The 19495-nt window shown below is 38.6% G+C and overlaps 1 protein-coding gene across 3 annotated transcripts in view; it reads left to right on the plus strand.

Moving 5' to 3' along the window:
* FBXO38 (F-box protein 38) overlaps positions 1-16147 on the plus strand; it is a 20364-nt gene extending 4217 nt beyond the window's left edge. For 2 of the 3 annotated variants that reach the window (XM_026047490.1, XM_026047492.1), the window contains 15 exons: positions 119-212; positions 654-784; positions 1004-1174; positions 1792-1934; positions 2768-2990; positions 3681-3800; positions 4897-5091; positions 6738-7457; positions 9210-9310; positions 10734-10836; positions 11942-12108; positions 12993-13138; positions 13961-14064; positions 14315-14428; positions 15548-16147. In XM_026047490.1, coding sequence (XP_025903275.1) covers positions 119-212; positions 654-784; positions 1004-1174; positions 1792-1934; positions 2768-2990; positions 3681-3800; positions 4897-5091; positions 6738-7457; positions 9210-9310; positions 10734-10836; positions 11942-12108; positions 12993-13138; positions 13961-14064; positions 14315-14428; positions 15548-15726 — 2711 coding nt within the window. In that variant the 3' untranslated portion in view covers positions 15727-16147. The remainder of the gene's footprint in view (positions 1-118; positions 213-653; positions 785-1003; positions 1175-1791; positions 1935-2767; positions 2991-3680; positions 3801-4896; positions 5092-6737; positions 7458-9209; positions 9311-10733; positions 10837-11941; positions 12109-12992; positions 13139-13960; positions 14065-14314; positions 14429-15547) is intronic. The other variant, XM_026047491.1, reaches the window with a different exon arrangement.
* The last annotated feature ends 3348 nt before the right edge of the window (positions 16148-19495 follow it).

A 19495-nucleotide genomic window follows, 5' to 3' on the forward strand; every position in this document is an offset into this window, starting at 1 on the left:
AAAAAAAAAAAAAAGGTATTTTGTTGTTAAACCACTTCTGGCTACGTCACTGAACAAATTTATAAAGTTTAAGGTTGTAGTCTGTGACTAAAGTAAAAGAATGGCTTTTATTTGTCAGGTGGTTTTAGAAATTTGCACACTATAGTTCTGGGAGCTTGCAAGAATGCCCTTGAAGTGGATCTTGGCTACCTCATCATAACTGCTGCACGAAGGTATGGCTCTTGAAATCTTTTTTTTTTTTTTTTATTTTACTTTAGTCAAAATAATCATCTTTGTAGCAAAGTCCTAAAGCATGATGSAGCTGAACAACCTTTAAAAGTTTGAGGAGTAAAGAACTTGAAACTATATATGACAAGAATATTCTGTGGTTAGAAAAATAATTGGAGTCTGTCTGCTGCTGACTTTGTCATAAACCTTGTTCTCTGTATTCTGTCTTTCCTGAAAAGACTTCATTGCTGTTAGTGTTGTAATAAGCTCAGTGACTGATACTACTGTGTAGCTGTCAGTGCTRTAGAGATGCAAGTAATCTCTTACTGCTGCTATTATTAAGTATTTTTTTCATTCTTCTGCCAGAGAACCTCTTCTTGAGTGGCCTCTATAGCAACTGTGATTTAGAGCACCTTTTAATATGAGCCATACTTGATTGCTTTCAGGTTGCATGAAGTGCGGATCCAGCCTTCCTTGACCAAAGATGGTGTTTTTTCTGCTCTGAAGATGGCAGAACTGGAGTTTCCACAGTTTGAAACCCTTCATCTAGGATATGTTGATGAGTTTTTACTACAGTGTATGGCATTTTTTTGAAGTCCTTAAAATATTTAGCAAATGCTAAATTAAAATACATTTATTTTTAATAATTTTCTAAGAGCCATTAAAAAAGAATATAAATATGCAGTTATTGAAGTTCTGGGTCTTATACAGCCATATATATGTTTATTATATATTTTATTTATATATATTATTTATATATATTTATTGCTGTATTTGCTGCTCTCCTTTTCCATAGGTAAAATGACAAATGGGGACTTGGTGAAGTATGGCTTGGCTGATGTGGTCGAAAATCCAGGAATTATTACAGACATTGGTATGAAAGCTGTAAATGAAGTGTTTTCTTGCATCAAATATCTGGTAATTTACAACTGCCCACATCTACATAACCCAAATAATTGGATCACAGGTATAGTACTCTTTTGAAATCTTAGAGATACAGTTTGAAAAGCAGATGAAACATGAAATCCAACCTTTTAGTTTAAAACTACTCAGAGAAAAAACAGAGAAAAAACCTACTATCTGGGTTAGATGGAAAGCTTGAGGTGGTGAAATGTACTTGCCCAAGTCTGCAAAATTTATCGACTACATACATGCTTCACATTTGGAGTTCCACATATAAATGTAAATGTTTAGTTGCAGTGATTCGTGGGGAAGAAGTCTTTTAAACTTTGTGATGTTTTGTTACACTTTATCCCACTTCTGATATGCCTATTTCAAGTAATTAATACTACTTGAATTCTCATCCTTGTAGGTCTGGTAATGAGATTGTAAACTATGTGACTTGTTTGATTTTTATTTTTCTGTTAGGAGAAATGATAAAAATACTTGAGATCAATGAGAAAGAGAATGGGTTTCACTTAGGCATTAACACGTTATGAAATAAACCCAGAACTCCAAACCATAATGATGCTGATAACTGTCAGTGTAGATAGGAAAGATCCTACTCTCAAATCTGGAAAGGTTATAATGGAAAAGAAATGAAGCAGAAATATTCCAAGAAATGCATCTTTTCCTCTTCTGCAGATCATTCAAGATGGACCCGACTGGTTGACCTCACCCTGGTGCGATGCCATGCGATAAAACTGGATTCTTTCAGTCAGTTCATTGAGTTATTGCCAAGTTTAGAATTTATTTCTCTTGACCAGATGTTCCGTGAACCCCCGAAGGTGAGCCCTTCGATATTTGCTTTTGCATTTTAATGTTACCAGCCCATCTAAAACTTCTGAACTTCTGTTGTTTACATATGCTTTTTGAAGTTGTAATTACGTTAAGTAAATAATTTAGGTTTGCATATGCTGTCAATATAGTATGTGAGAAAGAGCCTTGCAGTTCCTTTTGCTGATAGGAGGCATGATGGTGAAGGAATATGCAATCAGAAAATAGGATCAAATGGAATCTGTTTCTGTCCTTCTCTGATGCAATTTGGTTTTACTGATGCTTCTTATGAGATTGCTTTTTAATGCCTAGGGACCTGTTCACAATGCTAAGGACTTTCATAAGCTACGTAATTATTAAATAAATAAAAAATTCTTCCCATACTCAAGCTTTCAGAATTTGAGGATTTKATTTCTTCACTCTTCTCTCCCTATGTTGTACAATGCAAGTCTTCCTAACTGTTGCAATAAATACTGATTGCGTAGAAATAAGTTTTTTTTTCTCTCATAGTGGCCTGTCTTGAGGTTCCTGTGTTTTGGGAAAGCTTGTAAATTATAACCTCCTATCTGTGTTGAACTATAATGATTACATAGCACATAATAGCGTTTACTGAAGTGGGGGGGGGGGAGATTTTTGTTTGTTTGTTTTTTAAATGGCCAAACTGGGACCAACCTCTGCAGTGCATTGCATAAGCAAATGCTAGAATTAGGTCTGTTGTCCAACATGTGCCTGTTGTTCTCCCATCCTAGATAATACTGACACAGTGCATCTTTTGTTGGTGTTATGGTGTGTTGTGTAGGTAAGTACCAGTGTTCCCCATCAATATAACTGTTCTTTGTTTCAGGGTTGTGCTCGTGTTGGCCTAAGTGCAGGCACAGGGATTGGCGTCTCATCTGCCTTGGTCAGTAATCAGAACTCTAACAATGACAACGACAACAACAATAACCACCAGAATAACAATAATCCCAACATCCACCACAACAATCACCAACACCCAAATGACCAGAACGAGGAGAATGAGCTGCGGCAAGATGGGCAGGCTGAAGAACAGCAAATTGCAGCTGAGGGTAACCACTAATCTCTGAACCTTTGCAGAGAGTGCTTAGCACTGCTACTTATATAGGGTCCTACAGAAGATACGAGTATGCATTAAACTGATTACTCTTACAGCTCTTTGTATGTAATATAAAGCTTTTTTGAAGGTTGTCTGTGTGTCTCTGATACTTGTGCAGATGATAAAAGCATCTTTATGTTTTGACTTATAGCTAATATAGGCATATTGCACTTTCCATCGGTAACTTACTATAGTACATGTTACCGGCTTAAAGTATCAATAAGATACTGATCTAGGAAAGTGGTTTTCTAGGCCGCTCTGGGATGAGAGTGCATCACAGTGTCTTGGGAGTGCATCRCAGGTATATTTTTATTTTACAGGTATATTTTTAAGCTTTTGCCAGAAAAGTCATTTGAAGGAATAAATATAGAAATSTTTAATGTACTGTTTATTGCTTACATGTCATTTGAGGAGTGAAAACTGTAGAAAAGTAAGCTCAGAATTTAGGCTGGACCTTTGCTAAGGAGAAGAGGTAGAAGAAATCTGTGAGAAGCTCTGTGCATCTTTTGAGATTCACAAGGCAGTTGTTACTTATCTCTTGGTGTCTCTTTGATGCCTTGGTGGATACCAGTTGAATTCATCTCRTGCTTATGAGTTCTGTTCCTTTCATTTCCTCCTGTTGATATTATCTCAATCTTTTCAGCACTGAATGAAATGGAGGAGGTGGCACAAGAAGAAGGAGTGGCTGTTGTGCAAAGCCCGAATGAAGTCCCTGCTCAAAGCCAAGCTGTTCTTCCTATGGATGTCGATGAAGAGCAAGCAGGTAATTTCAGTTTTGGAAGGAAATGACTTTTCAGAATCCCCCTTTTCAGGGGTTAAATTCTTCAATGTAAATGTGTAGGGTTTTTTTGTTGTTGTTGTTGTTGTTGTTTTTTTAATTTATTTAACATGGATGTCTGGTTTATTTGAAATGTTGCTAGCGCAGCATAATTCTGCAAAAGAATTTTATTCTATTTTAAATCTGCTTTTGAAATCTCCCATTTGCTTCTGCAGATGGAGCAAGAGGTCTTGGCTTTAATGGCTTATTTTTGTGCCAAGTAGTACAGGAGCCTCAAAATACCTGAATAAGCCTGTTTTGTTCTGATGCTGTTGTTAATGCCTTCACTTCTTCAGCAACTCTTGAAATATATTTCTACTTGCCTTCTAGCCAGAACATCTTGTTCTTATGTTATTTAACTTGTATTGGTGACATCCRTTAAGCAGTCTTGATTGCTTTTTTTATCTGTCATTTGCTGGACCATGTGTTTGCCTAGTAGATACATGCCACCAATACTCAGTGGCCCAGATGCACTCGCTTTCTCAAGATAGTTACTGTAAAGGTTTGTTTCTTGCATTGTTYGTAGTCAGGTAAGTCATTGTGATGGGGTTTTAGACAAGAGCGGTATCTAATGAGGTACCCACATGCCATTAGGGGAAGGATTGATGAATTTCAGGCCCTTTCCTGTCCACCTCTACCAGCTGTTCAGAGAGGATCGTCTCTGCTTTTGTGGATGAAGGATAATTGCAATTGTCCTGACCAACATTCCTGTCTCTTTCCTGGAGGTTTCAGGGATTGGTTATAATAGTTCTGTGATTACTTTTACTATTGTGGAAGAATTTTAAAATATTCTGAAATAGAAACATTATAGAAAGCCTACGTTTTGTCTTGTTTGACACACTATTCCCTCTGCAAGCTAGAATGCTATATTTTGGGATTCAATGAGGCATCTCCAGAAAAGACGGCTAAATTAAAAGCATGGCTAAGCTCAGTCACATTCGTCTCCTCTTGTCACTTTTCCCAGAAGTTCTTAGTTCTTCAGTGCTCTATCACCTGTGTGGCTTTTTAATATGAACTGTTGGCACTTGTCTACTGTTTTCAGGACCAAGTGGCATTCAGCCTGTTGTGAAAGCAGCACCTATTACTGTCCATGATTCAGACAGTGAGGATGACGAAGAAAACATGGGCAYGTCAAGAGCCTGCATCACTAACAACATTGCACAGAATTACTCAGATGGAGAAGAGAAAACCAGAGATCCAGTGGAAACCAGAGAGCCTTCAGGTGTGAAAGAGTTGGGTAAGGGCTGGGTGCTKTTGAGCAGAATTTATTCTTAAGCTTCAGTTTTCTAGTTAAACTGAATTCAGTTTTCCAGCTTTGTGTAATTTATGCTTATTTGTTTGCCSTGACCTCCTCCTTCCTGTTTCAATACTAGCATGGAGATGTAGAAGCACATCTCTCTATGCACTCTGATCATGTAATCATTGTGGGGAAGCAAATCAAGAATGGTAGCACTGCACTACTCTGCCTGCAGAAACTTGCAGCCGTTCTAGATTTGCAAGTGCAAATGTCCCCCACGGAAATATTTTAGGGGAACTTTGTCTTTTATGGGAACTTTGGAAGTTGGAATTCAGGGTGATGTCTAGTACTGTGTTCTTCACCTTTGAGCAGTGCTTTTTCAGTGACATCCTTCAGAGCTAGAGGCCTGGGGCACCATAATAGTGTGGTGAATGTAGAAATAGGACAAGGCTTCCTGTCCCTTGTAGGGTATAGGAAAAGGCCCTCTGTGTCTTGCAGGTTTTTTAGCAATAAGCTGCACACCCATGACATCAAGTCTGGCTCCTGTGTCTGATGCCATAGGAAGTACTGATTTTCCAACAACACAGATAGCTTACTATTTCTTGCAGTTTATATTCTAAGTAAGGTATGCAAATAAGGAGGAAGTTAAGGCTGAATTATAAATTGTATGTAATTGATACATGAAGTACATATTTATTAAGACTTAATGAGTGTTTAGCTAAGCCATTAACATAAAATTTCATATTTTGTGAAGGAGTAAGAAACTTCCTTGCCTAATACTGATTTTATTTCTGCAAAGCCTAGGGTAAATCAAAGCTGTAATGAAACAATTAGATTCCTGCTTGTAACTAGCATATTCCTTACACATCAGCCCCCCTGTCATTTTGGTACACTTCAAGACTGGTGGTTTCAACATGGAAACTTGTAGAGTGCTGTGCTGTAAAGGTGAGGTCAGTTCTTGTTTGGGATTGAAATAACCTGTAATAGCTAAAAGCTAATTTTGGAAACCTTCGTAGTGCTCCTAATGTGTTTTAGGCTAACTGGCTAATGCTCAGTCTAATTCAGTGAGACTATTAAGACAGGGTAGACATTTAAGTTCTGATCTTGACTTGGGCACTATTCACTATGCTTTTTTAAATTCAACTGTAAGGTGAGACTAATACTACCTATTCACACCATTTTCATATCCAGAAATGGAGCTTAAGCGTTGCTAATGAAAAATGAAGTTCAGCCACATTGTTATTACTTAATTCTTCAGATTCCTTATATTTAAGGAAATGAAAGTCTGCATACAGTGGTTTTTGGGTGTTTTGTGCTTTTTTTTTTCTTTTTTTTTCTTTCAACCAGAGCTGCTGTGTGGAAGAATTAGCCTCTCTGGTGAATATGTACCTCACCAGCAGACATAGTGGCACATCACTACAAAATTAGCTTCAGGACATTGTAGAAACTGAGTAGCTGATGGAATTATCTTCAGTTTATGTAGCATCAGARTGTTGTGATACCCAAACAGTCCCCACAGGATTTGTCACTAGCCTCTAGGCTGCCTTCTGTTTTAAGTAGCAACTAGCAGAGTAGCACTCAGCATTTATTTAAACTGTATACTAGATTTCTTCCCTTGTTCTCTCACACTTAACTTTCATTAACAGTGAGTGGCAAAGGCAAGACGCCCTTGCGGAAGAGGTGCAGTGCGAGCCAAGTGGTCCAGACAAAGCAGTTCCATACTGAGGAGAGCAGCTGTGAGAAAGGCTGCCAAGTAACGAGCGAGCAGATTAAAGCAGACATGAAAGCAGCGAGTGACATACCTGACCGGAGCAAAAGCAAAGATTCTTACCCAGCTTGCAGTAATGCTACAGGATCAACTGGAACATCCACCTCCTGCAGTGCTGCTTCTCCTAGCCCTGACTGTGCACAGACTACTAATAGCCACTCTGCTGGCACCAGCCCAGCGACTGCAGATGAATCCAGACAGTGTGTCTGCTCGCCTTGTAAGAGTGAAGGCTCCACTGAGAGAGAGACTGAGGAGAGCTCTGTTTGTTCCAGGTGTTCGTGCTATAAGCCTCAGGACATGCAGAGGAGGACTAGTGGGTGTTGTGATGGGGARTGTCCATCCACAAGTGGAGCCTGCAGAAGCGGACCAAACAGCACTGGGTCGGATTTTGCACTTAGGACTCAGCCAAACTGTGAATCTCCAGTTGAGGCAAGTCATGAGAGGACTAGTGGGAGTGCTTGTGGGCCTGCCCCTGTGGAGGAGAGCACTGGCTCACAGCCCAGGAACTGTGAGGTGGAGTATAAAGAAGAGTATCCTCGCCGGCCACTCACAAGAGCTAGAAGCAAGCTGTCCCATGTCCCTCTGGTGTCAGAGTCAGGTATGAACCATGAGCATGTGTTTGTTTCTGGGTAAGCTACTGTGCTGGCATGAAACTATTGAATAAAAGCAACACTCACGGGTAATCATAAAGTTAAGCGTTCATGTTATTGATTAATTATTAAAGGATAGGTGTATAAAGGTGTATCAGTGGAACAGATTTCACTTAGCACTTAGAGGGCTAAGTAAATTAATGAATATCTTTGTAAAGAGTGCCGCTGACTTTTTTTTTCTGTGTAAGTATATGTGTGCATGTTATCCTTACCATACTGAATTGTATTTGTTAGATTTATTCATTTGAAGACCAAATGCTGCTTTTTGAGTGTCTCTCTTTCTGTGAAAGCTGTTATTCAGAGATAAGACAGTCTCCTCTATTAAAATCCTTCCTACAAAAAAGGAAGAAGAGAGCAAGTATGTAAGATTTTAGCAAGAGAGCAAAAGTTAATAACTGAGCAAGAAAAGAAAGACATAATGAGCTATACAGTCTCGGGAAGATGGTGCGCCTGCATGTTAGACTCTAATTCCATGTGTATAAGGCATGATCATCAACCTTGTTGAAAATTGTCTTTTTATTAGACTGTATTTCACATCATCTAAAGCAAGATAAAAAACAATAAAATAAACAAAAACCTCTGGCTGTAATGAAGCCAGAAATGCTGACAAGGAAAAATACATGTGAGAGGGGACCTTGCTGACACCTTCTGTTTGTTTCTTAGTATACTTCCTTGCCAAAATAATCATTTTAGTTTGTCGTAAGACGTTTCACAGTTACATTATATATCCAGGATTCATTGAGAATATCTGGCAAGTAAAATGAAACTGAAAAATAAAACATGCTGCATGTGTTGCAGGTAGGAAAGACTGAAGTAATCAATTTCATATTTGTTAATGTGGAGTGATTCAAATGCAGTATTTCCTATTGTATTTCCAGTTTCTCTTAATTTTCTGAGTGTTAATGAAACTTAAATCACCTAGGAAGCGATTCTATAGCTAAGTGAATCTCAAATTGCTGACATGGTCTTTGTAATAAATTTAAGATATGTATTTTATTGCTTACCTAATTAATAAAAATGAACCAAAAAGATTTTATTCTCATGCCCTTGCTACCAACAAATAAAAATAATTCAGTCAGATCAAGGCATTATATTATAGTATTCTGAGAGTAGCCCTGTTTTCATGTTGTTAGTCAGGAACAAAGTTTTTTCTGTTAATGCAGAAAAACTTTTTGGTATTTCCTATGTTTGACCTTAAGCTGATTTGCCTATTCAAGGCAGAACTTTTTTTTCCCCAGCTGCATAGAATTACACGTGCCTCTTTACAACACCAGGAGAAGCTTAATGACGAAGATTATTTCTATTATTTAAGACATTTCAACTACTTTGGTTCTTGTATTTGTCAAGAATATATTGCTTGTAGCAGCAAACCAAGTTTAACTTCACAATCCAGCATCTGTTCCTCTCTTGGCTTTGTATCTTTCTCGCTGAGTGAGTTGATCTACTAGTCTTAGCCTTCTTGTGCTTTAATCTATTAGCTCTCCTTCCTCCTTTACTTCACATGAATTGGCTGTTGCCAATGAACCTGGAAATACTTTTTGTGCTAGGAAAGCTACACAATTGTTTTCAAGCCAGACAGATATTTTGATTTAATTCATTTAACAAATACATGGTCTTATTGAAAGTGTTAGTTAGGAAGTGCCTCTGCTGTTTTCCTAGAATGCAAACAAACAAAAGATTTTCTGTTTTTCTGTTTCCAGAGGTGGCCAAGCCAAAGCCACGACAAACCACAAAGCGGAAAAGAACAGCTGACAAATCCACAAGCACGAGTGACCCAGTTATCGAGGATGATCACGTTCAAGTAAGGTCTTTTTCTTCTGCTACAGATTCCTAGCTGCAGGAGTTCATGAGCAATGATACACTACAGGCTTGTGTTTGATGTAGAAGCTAGCTGAGTTATAACTGATGCTGCTGCTTTCTTTGGTCTTATCTTTATGCAGAAAATTCCTGTCTCAGGTGCAGCAATACTTTGGCCCAAGAAACAAGCTAAAACTGTGCTTGCTAAGGTTTGTCACTGGCATGTGGCTGCAGTGATGCATCAAGTCCTGCCTTTGCACAGTGCCTTTTTTGATGCACAGAGGAAACCTTTTATTCTTCTGCATTTACTTTTGAAAGCACAGCATAGACTACTGGTGTTTTTACTTTAAAAAAAATAAATAAAGGGTTATGTAACTGCCTTTAACTCTGAGTTTGGTTATGATATAGCACATCACCTGTTGAACTGCAGGGTAGAGGTTCTCTGTGCACATAAATGAATTAATTCTTCAGCAGTGAAGATTGGTCACGGAAGGAGAATTCACAAAGCGGAGTTTCACTGTAGCAGGAGTGCTTGCCCAAGGCTCTCCTCGCAGATGAGCAAGTGTCTTTCACAGTGAGACTGAGAATGGCTAAATTAGGATTCCCTTTTGAGCCCTGCTGCAAGGGAACCTATGTGTATTTCTTTTCCCCCGTCAAGGGAAAGCAGGATAGGAAAGGCCTGTAACTTTCTGTTTTCTTCCCCTGATTATTAGCATGCATTATAGATTTTATAATTAGCATAAATAATATACCTGTGAATGTTTTTTTTCCCTTGTTAAAACATGCTGTTTTTGAAAGAACACCATTCTGTTTATGGCTGTCTTGTAAAGCTCAAAGATGGTTTTAATTTTATAGCACGCAATGGACAGGTTTGAATAGGTTACGCATTTAATCTCCAGTTTGAATAGGTTACACATTTAATTATCAGTTCTCTCAAAGGCACACCTTTGAGAGAGATACACTTCTCTCAAAGGTACACCAAAGGTACACACAAAGGTGAAGCATATTGGATATGGGAACTGCTAGCTAAGATTCTGTGTGCCATACCTTTGTTTAGACACATTTAGGTTATTGTCCAGGCTTACCTCTTTTTCYTTCACATTATTTTTGAAAAATAGATTGGAGTGGTATTTAAATGTTCCTGAGAAGTTCTACTTAAGATTTGTATTTTGATTAAAGTCATGCCTTGTGATATGACTCTTTGCTTGATAAGCTGTTCTTTCATATTTTGTGATTCTGCTGGTCAGCAGAGAGTCTTTTTCTCTCACTGGCAGCAAATGTCTTGCTGTAGTATATAGATAAGCATCCTATTAATATCCTTCTAATGTTCCTAACAGTAGCTGCTTTCATTACTGGCAATATCTCCTAAAAAAGATCTTTTTCCTTAGTTTTACCCTTTCATAGATATGTGTCTTTTTTAACACCAGGTACTGACTTTAAAATCCAAAAACCTTGTTGGAATCACCTTGACCAACTGTGGAATAACAGACTTGGTACTGAAAGAGTGCCCGAAAATGATGTTCATACATGGTATGTAGTTAATGTCATCAGGGCACATAGAACCTCAAGGCTCTCTATTTCTTTAAATACTCGATATCTTCCCTCCAACTGGGATCTTTAAAAGTTTCTGAAAGAATAAAAGTCAGTCTGCTGCTTATTTTGGTTTCATCACACTGATGCTTAGAACACCAAGTGTTAGTGCTTCTCCGTTTCAGTCTTATAAGCTGTAATTTATAAGCCGTAGCTGATTTAGTAAAGATTTATATCTGAAAAATCAACAGATAAAATTATATGACAATTATGAAGATAGAGGTGGTTATTGAAAGGCTGTAATAAAATAAGTGGAAGTTGATGACATGAGTTTAAGATCAGTGTTTTTTTTCTTATTTCTTTTTGTCGCCATAGATTATTTAACTGACAAACTTATATCATCTTCTTGACGAGATAAAAATCTATTTTAAATTATGGCATTTCAACRGTCTTAGATTCCTGCTTCAGGGCGTATGACTAATTCTATTTTGAATCATTGGGTCATTGTTTCCTGCAATATTTATACTTAGTAGCACATTTTCTTTTGATGTAAAGTATCTCATATTATGACTTAGCAGAGAATGCTGAAAGTATTTCTCTTTAACTTCCAAAGTACTTATTGGAGCATATTTTTATTTTTAACTTAATTTTGGTGATGTGGACATGGATTGCTAGAAAAATATACCTGTTTCCTATCACACAACTCCACAATACTTTGAAATATATGATCTGATTTTTAAGCCAGTGTTTTTTAATTGTGAAGGTTCGTGAACTATTCCAACGGGCTTTGTAAAAGGAAGGAAAGGGAAAATCACACTTGGTCAGATTAATGGTTTCTTAAAAGAATTTCCTCTAGGCTTTCACAGACAAGGTCTTTGATCATAATGCGGAAAAAAAATTAAGTTACTGTATTTTTAAAAATATATTTAAGTTGCCAGGTATTTGAACTAATGACRCAACTCATTAGTTGGCTTTTGCTTGCATTACTGATTTGCCTTCTATCAGTCTGATTTGAAAATCTCTGAAAGGAGACTCTTCAGGTCTTTCTGGTATTATTTCTGTATAATTTCTCTGTACGTTAATGATTTCATTTGTTACTTTATAGCCACAAGATGCCGTGTACTGAAGCACTTAAAGGTAGAAAATGCACCAGTTGTCAATCGGTTTGACTATGCCCAGTGCAAGAAGTTAAACATGGATCAAGTTCTGGATCAGATTCTCAGAATGCCCCCAGAAAGAAATCGGATCATTTATCTTCGACCAATGCAGCAGGTAAACAGTCAGCTCTCTCTCCATCATGAACACGTCTGAAAGGCTGCCAATATTCTTTCACTTCTTTTGGCTTCATGCATTTTTCATTTAATGCAGAAAATGTAAATGTTAAGGGAAACTTGTTTATTGAAACCATATCTCATGAAGGCTTTTACTGCAGAATCTGGGGGCTTGAATGTTAATGAATTTTAGGTCTTAACGCTGTAATCTTCAATATTCATTGTGTGAGAAGATATTGTAAAAATCTGTGTTGTATTAAATTAATTCTAAGTTAAATAACTATAGGTAACTGTAAGAACTTAGATGTTGCTGATGCAGTTTATATTTGTGTATAATCCTAAACATGACATAGAAATAGGTATCTGAAACCTTTGAACCCTTTGCACCCCATCTTTYTAGATGTAATGATGACAGTGTTTTGAATACTACTACAGAAAGCTGTGTCCTCTTTAGATTGATGCTGRCTGTTGTTGCAAGGGAGATGTGGCTCTGGGAACCACCCTTTCTGCCCYCAGATTACACATAGGAGATGTGAGCTCTAACATTTAGTCACTTGCTGAGGTCATTCGACAAGTCATAARAGACAAAATCTGGGAGGATGAATGTATTTGAGGGCATAATGTAATTTTGGAAAAGTTTACGTATTACAGAATTGCAGAAGGCATGAGGAAAAAATGTAGTTTCCACTGTGCACGTTAGGTTTTATTCACAGCTAGGAAAGTTCAACTCTGCTTAGTTGTGTATTTGATTATGCTGTTAAAACTTGCTTTCTTGTGACGCTTTGTCCCAGAATTTGTGAGWTTTGGTGGATATCTATTCTCGATTCTGAAATTCCATCCCTTCCTTTCTGTTGGCTGCAAATCTTTGTCTACCTTCTTTCACAGGTTGACACGTTGACTTTAGAGCAGAAGATATTTAGTGGCCCTTATCCATACCACATTTGTATAATTCATGAATTCAGTAACCCACCTAACGTCCGCAACAAGGTGCGCATTCGGAGTTGGATGGACACAATAGCAAATATTAACCAGTGAGTACCTGTCTTTCAGTAGCTGTACAGAAAAGGTCCTGAATCCTGATTCTGATGCTACAGTTAGTAGCTGTAAACTTGCTGTCTCTTGTTAGTCAAATAAACCTTGATTTTTTGGCTGCAGTGGTTGAAGTCTTAGTGATGCGCTTGGATGGTAAAATTTCAGTATCAAGGTGCATCTAATATGTTTTTTTGTTTGTTTTAGATTAAATAACCTAAACATATGAAAAATAATGTAAAATTCTACAGTTCTGCTCTGTACTGCAGTAACAATTCAGTGCTGAARTGATCAGGGTGGTTGAGGAAAGTCTTTAAATCAGAAAACATGTTTTTACCTATTAATAATAGAGAGATACTGGCTCCAAGGAATAACTTTAATTTTGAGGAAAGATGTGTAATCAATTTCAGCTCCTTAGTGAAGAGCAAAAATTCTCAGGAGCAATGAACTGTATACAGTGTCTCTTACCARTAACTTAAAAATTATGAGAACAGAAACCCTGTTTAATTGAAATGGTTAAAGCTTTTAAAGAAAAAACAAGAATGTTTTGCTTACTTGCAGCTGTTGTGGAGTATTCTTTGAGGTAGAAGGCTGTGCATAAAGATTGCTTAATTGGTTTCTTGCGTAACCTTAGCTATTTTCTGAGGTTATTCTTGAGAGCAAGAGATTGCAGATTGAGGTTGCATGAGGGTCTTGGAGCACTTCTATGGATTGAGTCTCATTAAGGGAAAAGTTATGAAATAGAATTCCCTACTTGTTTCTTTTTCCACCACCCCTCACATTTCTTATCACTATTGCTCTAATGTCTTCTTCCTTGTCTCTAGAGAGCTTATTAAATATGAGTTCTTCCCTGAAGCTACACGAACTGATGAAGACCTGAAGAAATATACTAAATACCCATGGGGAAGAGATATTTACACTCTAGAAGGTGAGCATTTGTAGCAATTTGAAGGCTGATCTGTCTCCTGCTAAGATAAATGACTCTGACTTCATCAAGTTGCAAGAGATACARTAATTTTTGTGAGGAAAGTGGAAGACCTCTGGTGTAAGTGGGGGAACTGAAGTGAGAAAGTACTTTGTCTGCATTAAAGTGAAGGCCTTTGTGATAACAGTGAGAGTGCTGATGCTTCATAAATTGATTTTGTCATCCTTGTATCCTCATCATGTCTGTCTTTCAGGCATTGTGGATGGAGCCCCTTACTCCATGATTACTGACTTCCCGTGGCTAAGGTCGCTTAGAACAGCAGAGCCAAATAGCTATGCTAGATACGACTTTGAGGATGATGAGAGAAGTGAGTACTCTTGGACATATTCACAGAAATTCAGCTTCATGCTTATTTCCAAGCTGACAATATGTTCCTTTACTCTTCYGTTTTCTAGTTCTTTTGTTATGTTTGAATAAATAACTATAACCATGTTGGGAGCTGGACAACAAGGGACAACTGTAGTGCTGCAGTGACCATCTGGAGAGGCTTAATGCTGGCAAAATTAGCGAACCAGTTAGGTGCTTAGCCCGAAATTGTGACAAAGTTGAGTCATAGTCACAAGCGTTCTTCTTACCAGCGGGTGGTTGGGAGTATTAGCACGTGAGTAATCTTAGCAAAATAAATCCTGTGCCAGTGATATTTCATAGTGTAGACAGGTAGGAAGATGAAGTTGACTGTTCTAGTTGTAAGGAGTATATCTAAAACACACATAAAACATGTTGTGATGTACATATTCTGACGTTCAGTAAAACCCATGTGTATTTGCAGCAACTTGTGTCCTTTGGAGTTTATTGGCGTTTTTGACAAGTACTGAGTTTGAGTACTGCCTCTATTTTTGCTTTTAAAAGTGTTGTTAAAGCAAGCTGAAGAGAGGAGAGAGAGAGAGAAGTTCACTGAACCTTGGAAGAAAGAGGAAAGTAATGTGTTAGCATAGAACCTAGAGGTAGACTTCAGGGTCTGTTAAGCTGCTTTTCTTGAAAATACTGTATTAGGCAGCTGCGAAGGCTCACGTGGGAGGTGATTGGCTTCACAGGGATTTTTTTTTTTTTTTTCAGTACTTAACTAGGAGGACCTCTCATCAAGATGTTTGTTAAATTGGAAAGGCTTTTGACAGGTGTACTTGCAGTACACTTAACCTAGCTCCACTTTGAGGGGATGAAGCTCAAGCAGATGAGGAAGAAGTCTCCTGGCTCTATGCTTCTGTGGCTTTTTTTTTTTTTTTTTTAAACATTGACTCAGTTAAAATATAGTGCATAGTCTGAATTAAGAAAAAATGGTTACTTTATTTACCTGACTTATSTGAAATGCTTTCATGTTCCTTATTTGCTTTGTTTCACAGACCCGCTCCTTTACTGCCAAACATACTAATTTATGAGTTGTGTTCTGGGACAGACTGTAACTTTTATTTTCTTGTGCTTTCCCCAGCAACTATTTATGCTCCCCGGAGGAAGGGACAGCTGTCTGCAGACATCTGCATGGAGACAATAGGAGAAGAGATCTCTGAACTGCGCCAGATGAAAAAGGGRGTGTTCCAGCGTGTGGTGGCCATCTTCATCCATTATTGTGATGTTAACGGTGAACCAGTAGAAGATGATTACATTTGAGTGGATCTCCCACACAAACAGTCATCTCTTCCTAAGTTCTGCTCAGCTCTGCTGGCAAGAAAAGCAGGTGGATTCTCTCTGGCTGCAATGTGGGTTTTTTGAAACACGCTTTGCAGTTGCCCTGACTTGGTTTGGAAAAGAGTATGTAGTAAATGTATAATGAAAAGTAAAAATTGTATACTAAGCTTTGTACATAGAGGAAACAAAAGAAAAACTTCCTAATACTGAGACTTTATTTCATATGTTTATACAATTTAATTTAATTCCATTTTAATGAAGGCCAAGAATTAGGACCAGGGAGAAATATTTGAATTTTTCAGCCCATGCAATTCATAGCAGTATTTTTTTTTTTCTTATAAAGAACACCCCATTTGCTGTGTTCAAAAGAGTCATCGGAGTCTCTTTTAATCTGTGCCTTTTTCTGGAGCATTTAAGAGTCTGGTCTGAGTAAACCTGTTGAGCACAATCTTTGTGTCTTGTGTGCATTTTTCAAAGGGAGAGAACTGTTCTGTGTCTGTTGCAAAGAATGCCAAAAGCTTGGAAAAAAGTAATTGAGTTAGTAAGTTAGTAAGTTAGTAATCTGTGGAATCCTTCCAGATTTCATGAAAATATTTTGGAGACAAAAAATAGCTGGGAATCAAAATATTTTCTAAAGCATTTTATACTACTCCATTTGCATAGTATATTTGACTCTTATTCTAAGAATAGCATTTGCTAAATGTTTCTTCCACTCTCGTTGACATAAGCCTGCATGTACTATCTGTCTCAACTGTTCTTTAAATGGTGAGGAAAAAGGCTATGTAATTACTGACATGTCTGCAACTAGGAAAAGCACAGGATTCATCTGATTCAGCTTTCAGACTGATTCATGCTCACTCATGAATGCACATTTTCTGTACAATCCATAACTAGTGCTGCTCTTTGTCCTGAGCATTTGTTTTTATTGTAAACAGAAAATGCCTGCAGTTTCCACAGCATCTGTACGTGTTTTTGAGGTTGCCCAGGATTTGCTGCAAGTCCAGTATATAACCGGCCAATTCTGTGTGCCCCACAGAAGTCCTGCTGATAACGATTTGATGTGTTCAGGTATATGTCAGGTACATTGAATCCATGCTAGTCACAGTTATCAGTAGTYGTCAGTGCAGTAAAAAGATGCTAATGTTAGTGTTAAACTAGCTAGTTTACTGCACTGAATCTGTCCTGCAGGAGCCTGAGGCTTCCTAAGGGCCAGTTTGCCTTGAAAAATAAGACTGCTCTGCGTGCACGGCTGTGACAGTACAAATAGACTGTTAGGTGGGCCACGCCATCAGCTATGGCCTAATCTGCCCTTAATGTTCTTTAAGTTTGCATGATATTGTTTACTAACTTAACTGTGAGCTTAACTAAGAGCTCTAAACTGGATTACCTTATACTATTACACAGTTCTACACATAACTGCTACAGATTTCACTTGTTTTGAACTACAATTTTAGAACTGTTTAACTGCTTCCGTAGAAATGTGCCTAATGGGGATCTTTGTAACTTCTAGCTCTGTAAAACAGAAGAGGCAAAACTGTTCTCTGTAGCAAAGGCAATGCTGCTTTTCTTTGCATTTGTCCCTCTCCTGAAATTCTTGAAGAAATCTGACATTTGAAGTATAGGAAGAAGATAGGAGGAAGACGGTGATGTTTAGTGGAAGCAGAAAGATTTGGTAAAGTAGCTTTTTTTTTATTTTTTTCCTTTTTCCCCTCCATGTCTAGGTAGATGGCGTGTTCTCTCTATTAGCAGGATGTAGAATGCTGGGTATACTTCATCAGATAACATGAATGCTGAAAAGACACTACTTTTAATTCAAGATCGAAACTAGTCTTTAGTCTTAACAGGTACATTTGATCACAGTTTGCCCAGGGAGTTTCAGACAAAAGTAACAATTTGTGTGACCCATCCTAGCACTATTTCAGAATAAGCTGAGGCATGGAAGCCCTCATGGTTGCTCTTTTAATACAGCATGTATAGGAAAACGTGTTACTGCTTTTCTCAAGTACTGCTCCCGTCTAGTTTGTTTGCTGCCCCTGGYTGCAGTCCTATTCTGCTCCTAGTAAGCACACAGGTACTCACARCAGCACCTCCTCAAAGGCTCTGCTCAGCTTACAGGCCAAAAAACATTTTGCTGCATCTTTAACTGTGAAGAACAAAAAAATGATGTGATCATTTCTGGCTTTGGTTGTGTTGTGGAGTCGCAGAGCTGAGGAGCTGCGCTGCTAAAGCTGGTGCCRCCTGCCCAAAGGTGCTGAGTGGCAGTGTTGTCATCAGGGGCGTTTTCCTTTCCAAATCGTTTTTAATTGTGTCAGGGGTGTTTTCTTTTGCAAATCATTGTTAGTTTTGTCAGCTGCAGAGCTAACCAGATCCGGCAAATGCCATCTGCAAAACCCAGGGCCCAGAAAGCTGCCTGGGAGCGTGTTACCTGCTCCCCTGCGTCTCCTTTGCTGCCGGTGGCTGCCGTGCATGGAGCTGTGGGTCCGGCAGGAGCTGCAGCAGCAGCAGGGGATGCTGTGACCTGCTGTCTGCTCCTGTCCCTGGGGAGGGAGCTGGGAAGGAGACACTGCCCTGGGAATCCTCATGTGGAGATTGGAATTCCCATGTGARAATCAGGAAGCCAGGGAGCTGTGGGGCCCCCGGAAGCCCCCGAGGCCTCTGAACCCTGGCTGGTGGTGTCCAGGTTACACAGCTGGGCTAGATGCTTTTCGAGATGCTTTAGTTTTCTGAAATTCAGGCGTAAATCTCTTGGCACCTTTGAGCAAACAGAGGCTTAGCATGGGAAGTTATTCAAGTCACGAATAGAGAGCTGCCTTGCTCTCACTTTAGATGGGACTTGATTTTCTTTTTTACTTTCAGAAACACTTTCCATTTCCTTGGTGGTGAGAGCTGTGAGTCTTTTCCATCATCTGGGGGCATAACCTCTTCTTGAGCTTCTAAAATCAGCCAAGAGCAGCTGAAATAAATAAGTCGCCTTCCATCAGGCTCTAGGTAGCCTACGCAGAAATCGATCACTTGGCTGATACTTGAGTAACTTGTTTCTAGGTCACACATGTTGCTGGGGTGTATTGAGATATTTAGAAGTGTGATGTATTGTGTGTATGTCCCAAATATCGGTCAAACCAAAATACTTCAACAATCTCTTAAAATTCACATTGGTATAGCATCTGTAAAAGATGATGCTTTGTGTCTGTTCTGTTTTTTACTTAGGGCCTCTATATATCCCCAAAAGGTCACACATACCATATGGAGTGCTGTACCAGATTTATAAAAGCTGATGTACATGTGCTAGGCTTGAGGGGKTTTTTTTTGCAGCTTTATTTGAAACCAAAAAGGTTGCAAATTTAGGGTTTAACAGATAAAGTCTTTTGTGTCTGAGCTTCCCCTGTGCCTTCACTTTATTTCCTTTTGGGCAGCCTGTTACTGAATTGCCCCATCAAACTCTGGAGGCCAAGAGAAGGATTCCATCTAGTTTCTAAGCCTCCTTAAGGAAGTTGGCCAGATGCTTTCTCTCTGTCTGTGACAACTTGCCTYGTCCTGCCAACATCCCATCTGACACCTCCTTTCTGGTCTCCATCAGGAGGAGCAGACTGCTGTCACAGCAGGTAAGAATGGCTGAGCAATCCTGTCCTCTTCATCTTTCCACAACAGAAAACTTTAGGTGGGGCTTTTAGCTTTGACATGCTAGTGAGTGGCAGCTTTGGAATGAACTGTGCATCAGTTTACAAATGTGTAAGAAATGTGCCTAGATGAC

Source organism: Nothoprocta perdicaria, unplaced genomic scaffold (genome assembly GCF_003342845.1).
Source record: "Nothoprocta perdicaria isolate Ctin4 unplaced genomic scaffold, notPer1 scaffold_5, whole genome shotgun sequence".
Taxonomy (NCBI): domain Eukaryota; kingdom Metazoa; phylum Chordata; class Aves; order Tinamiformes; family Tinamidae; genus Nothoprocta; species Nothoprocta perdicaria.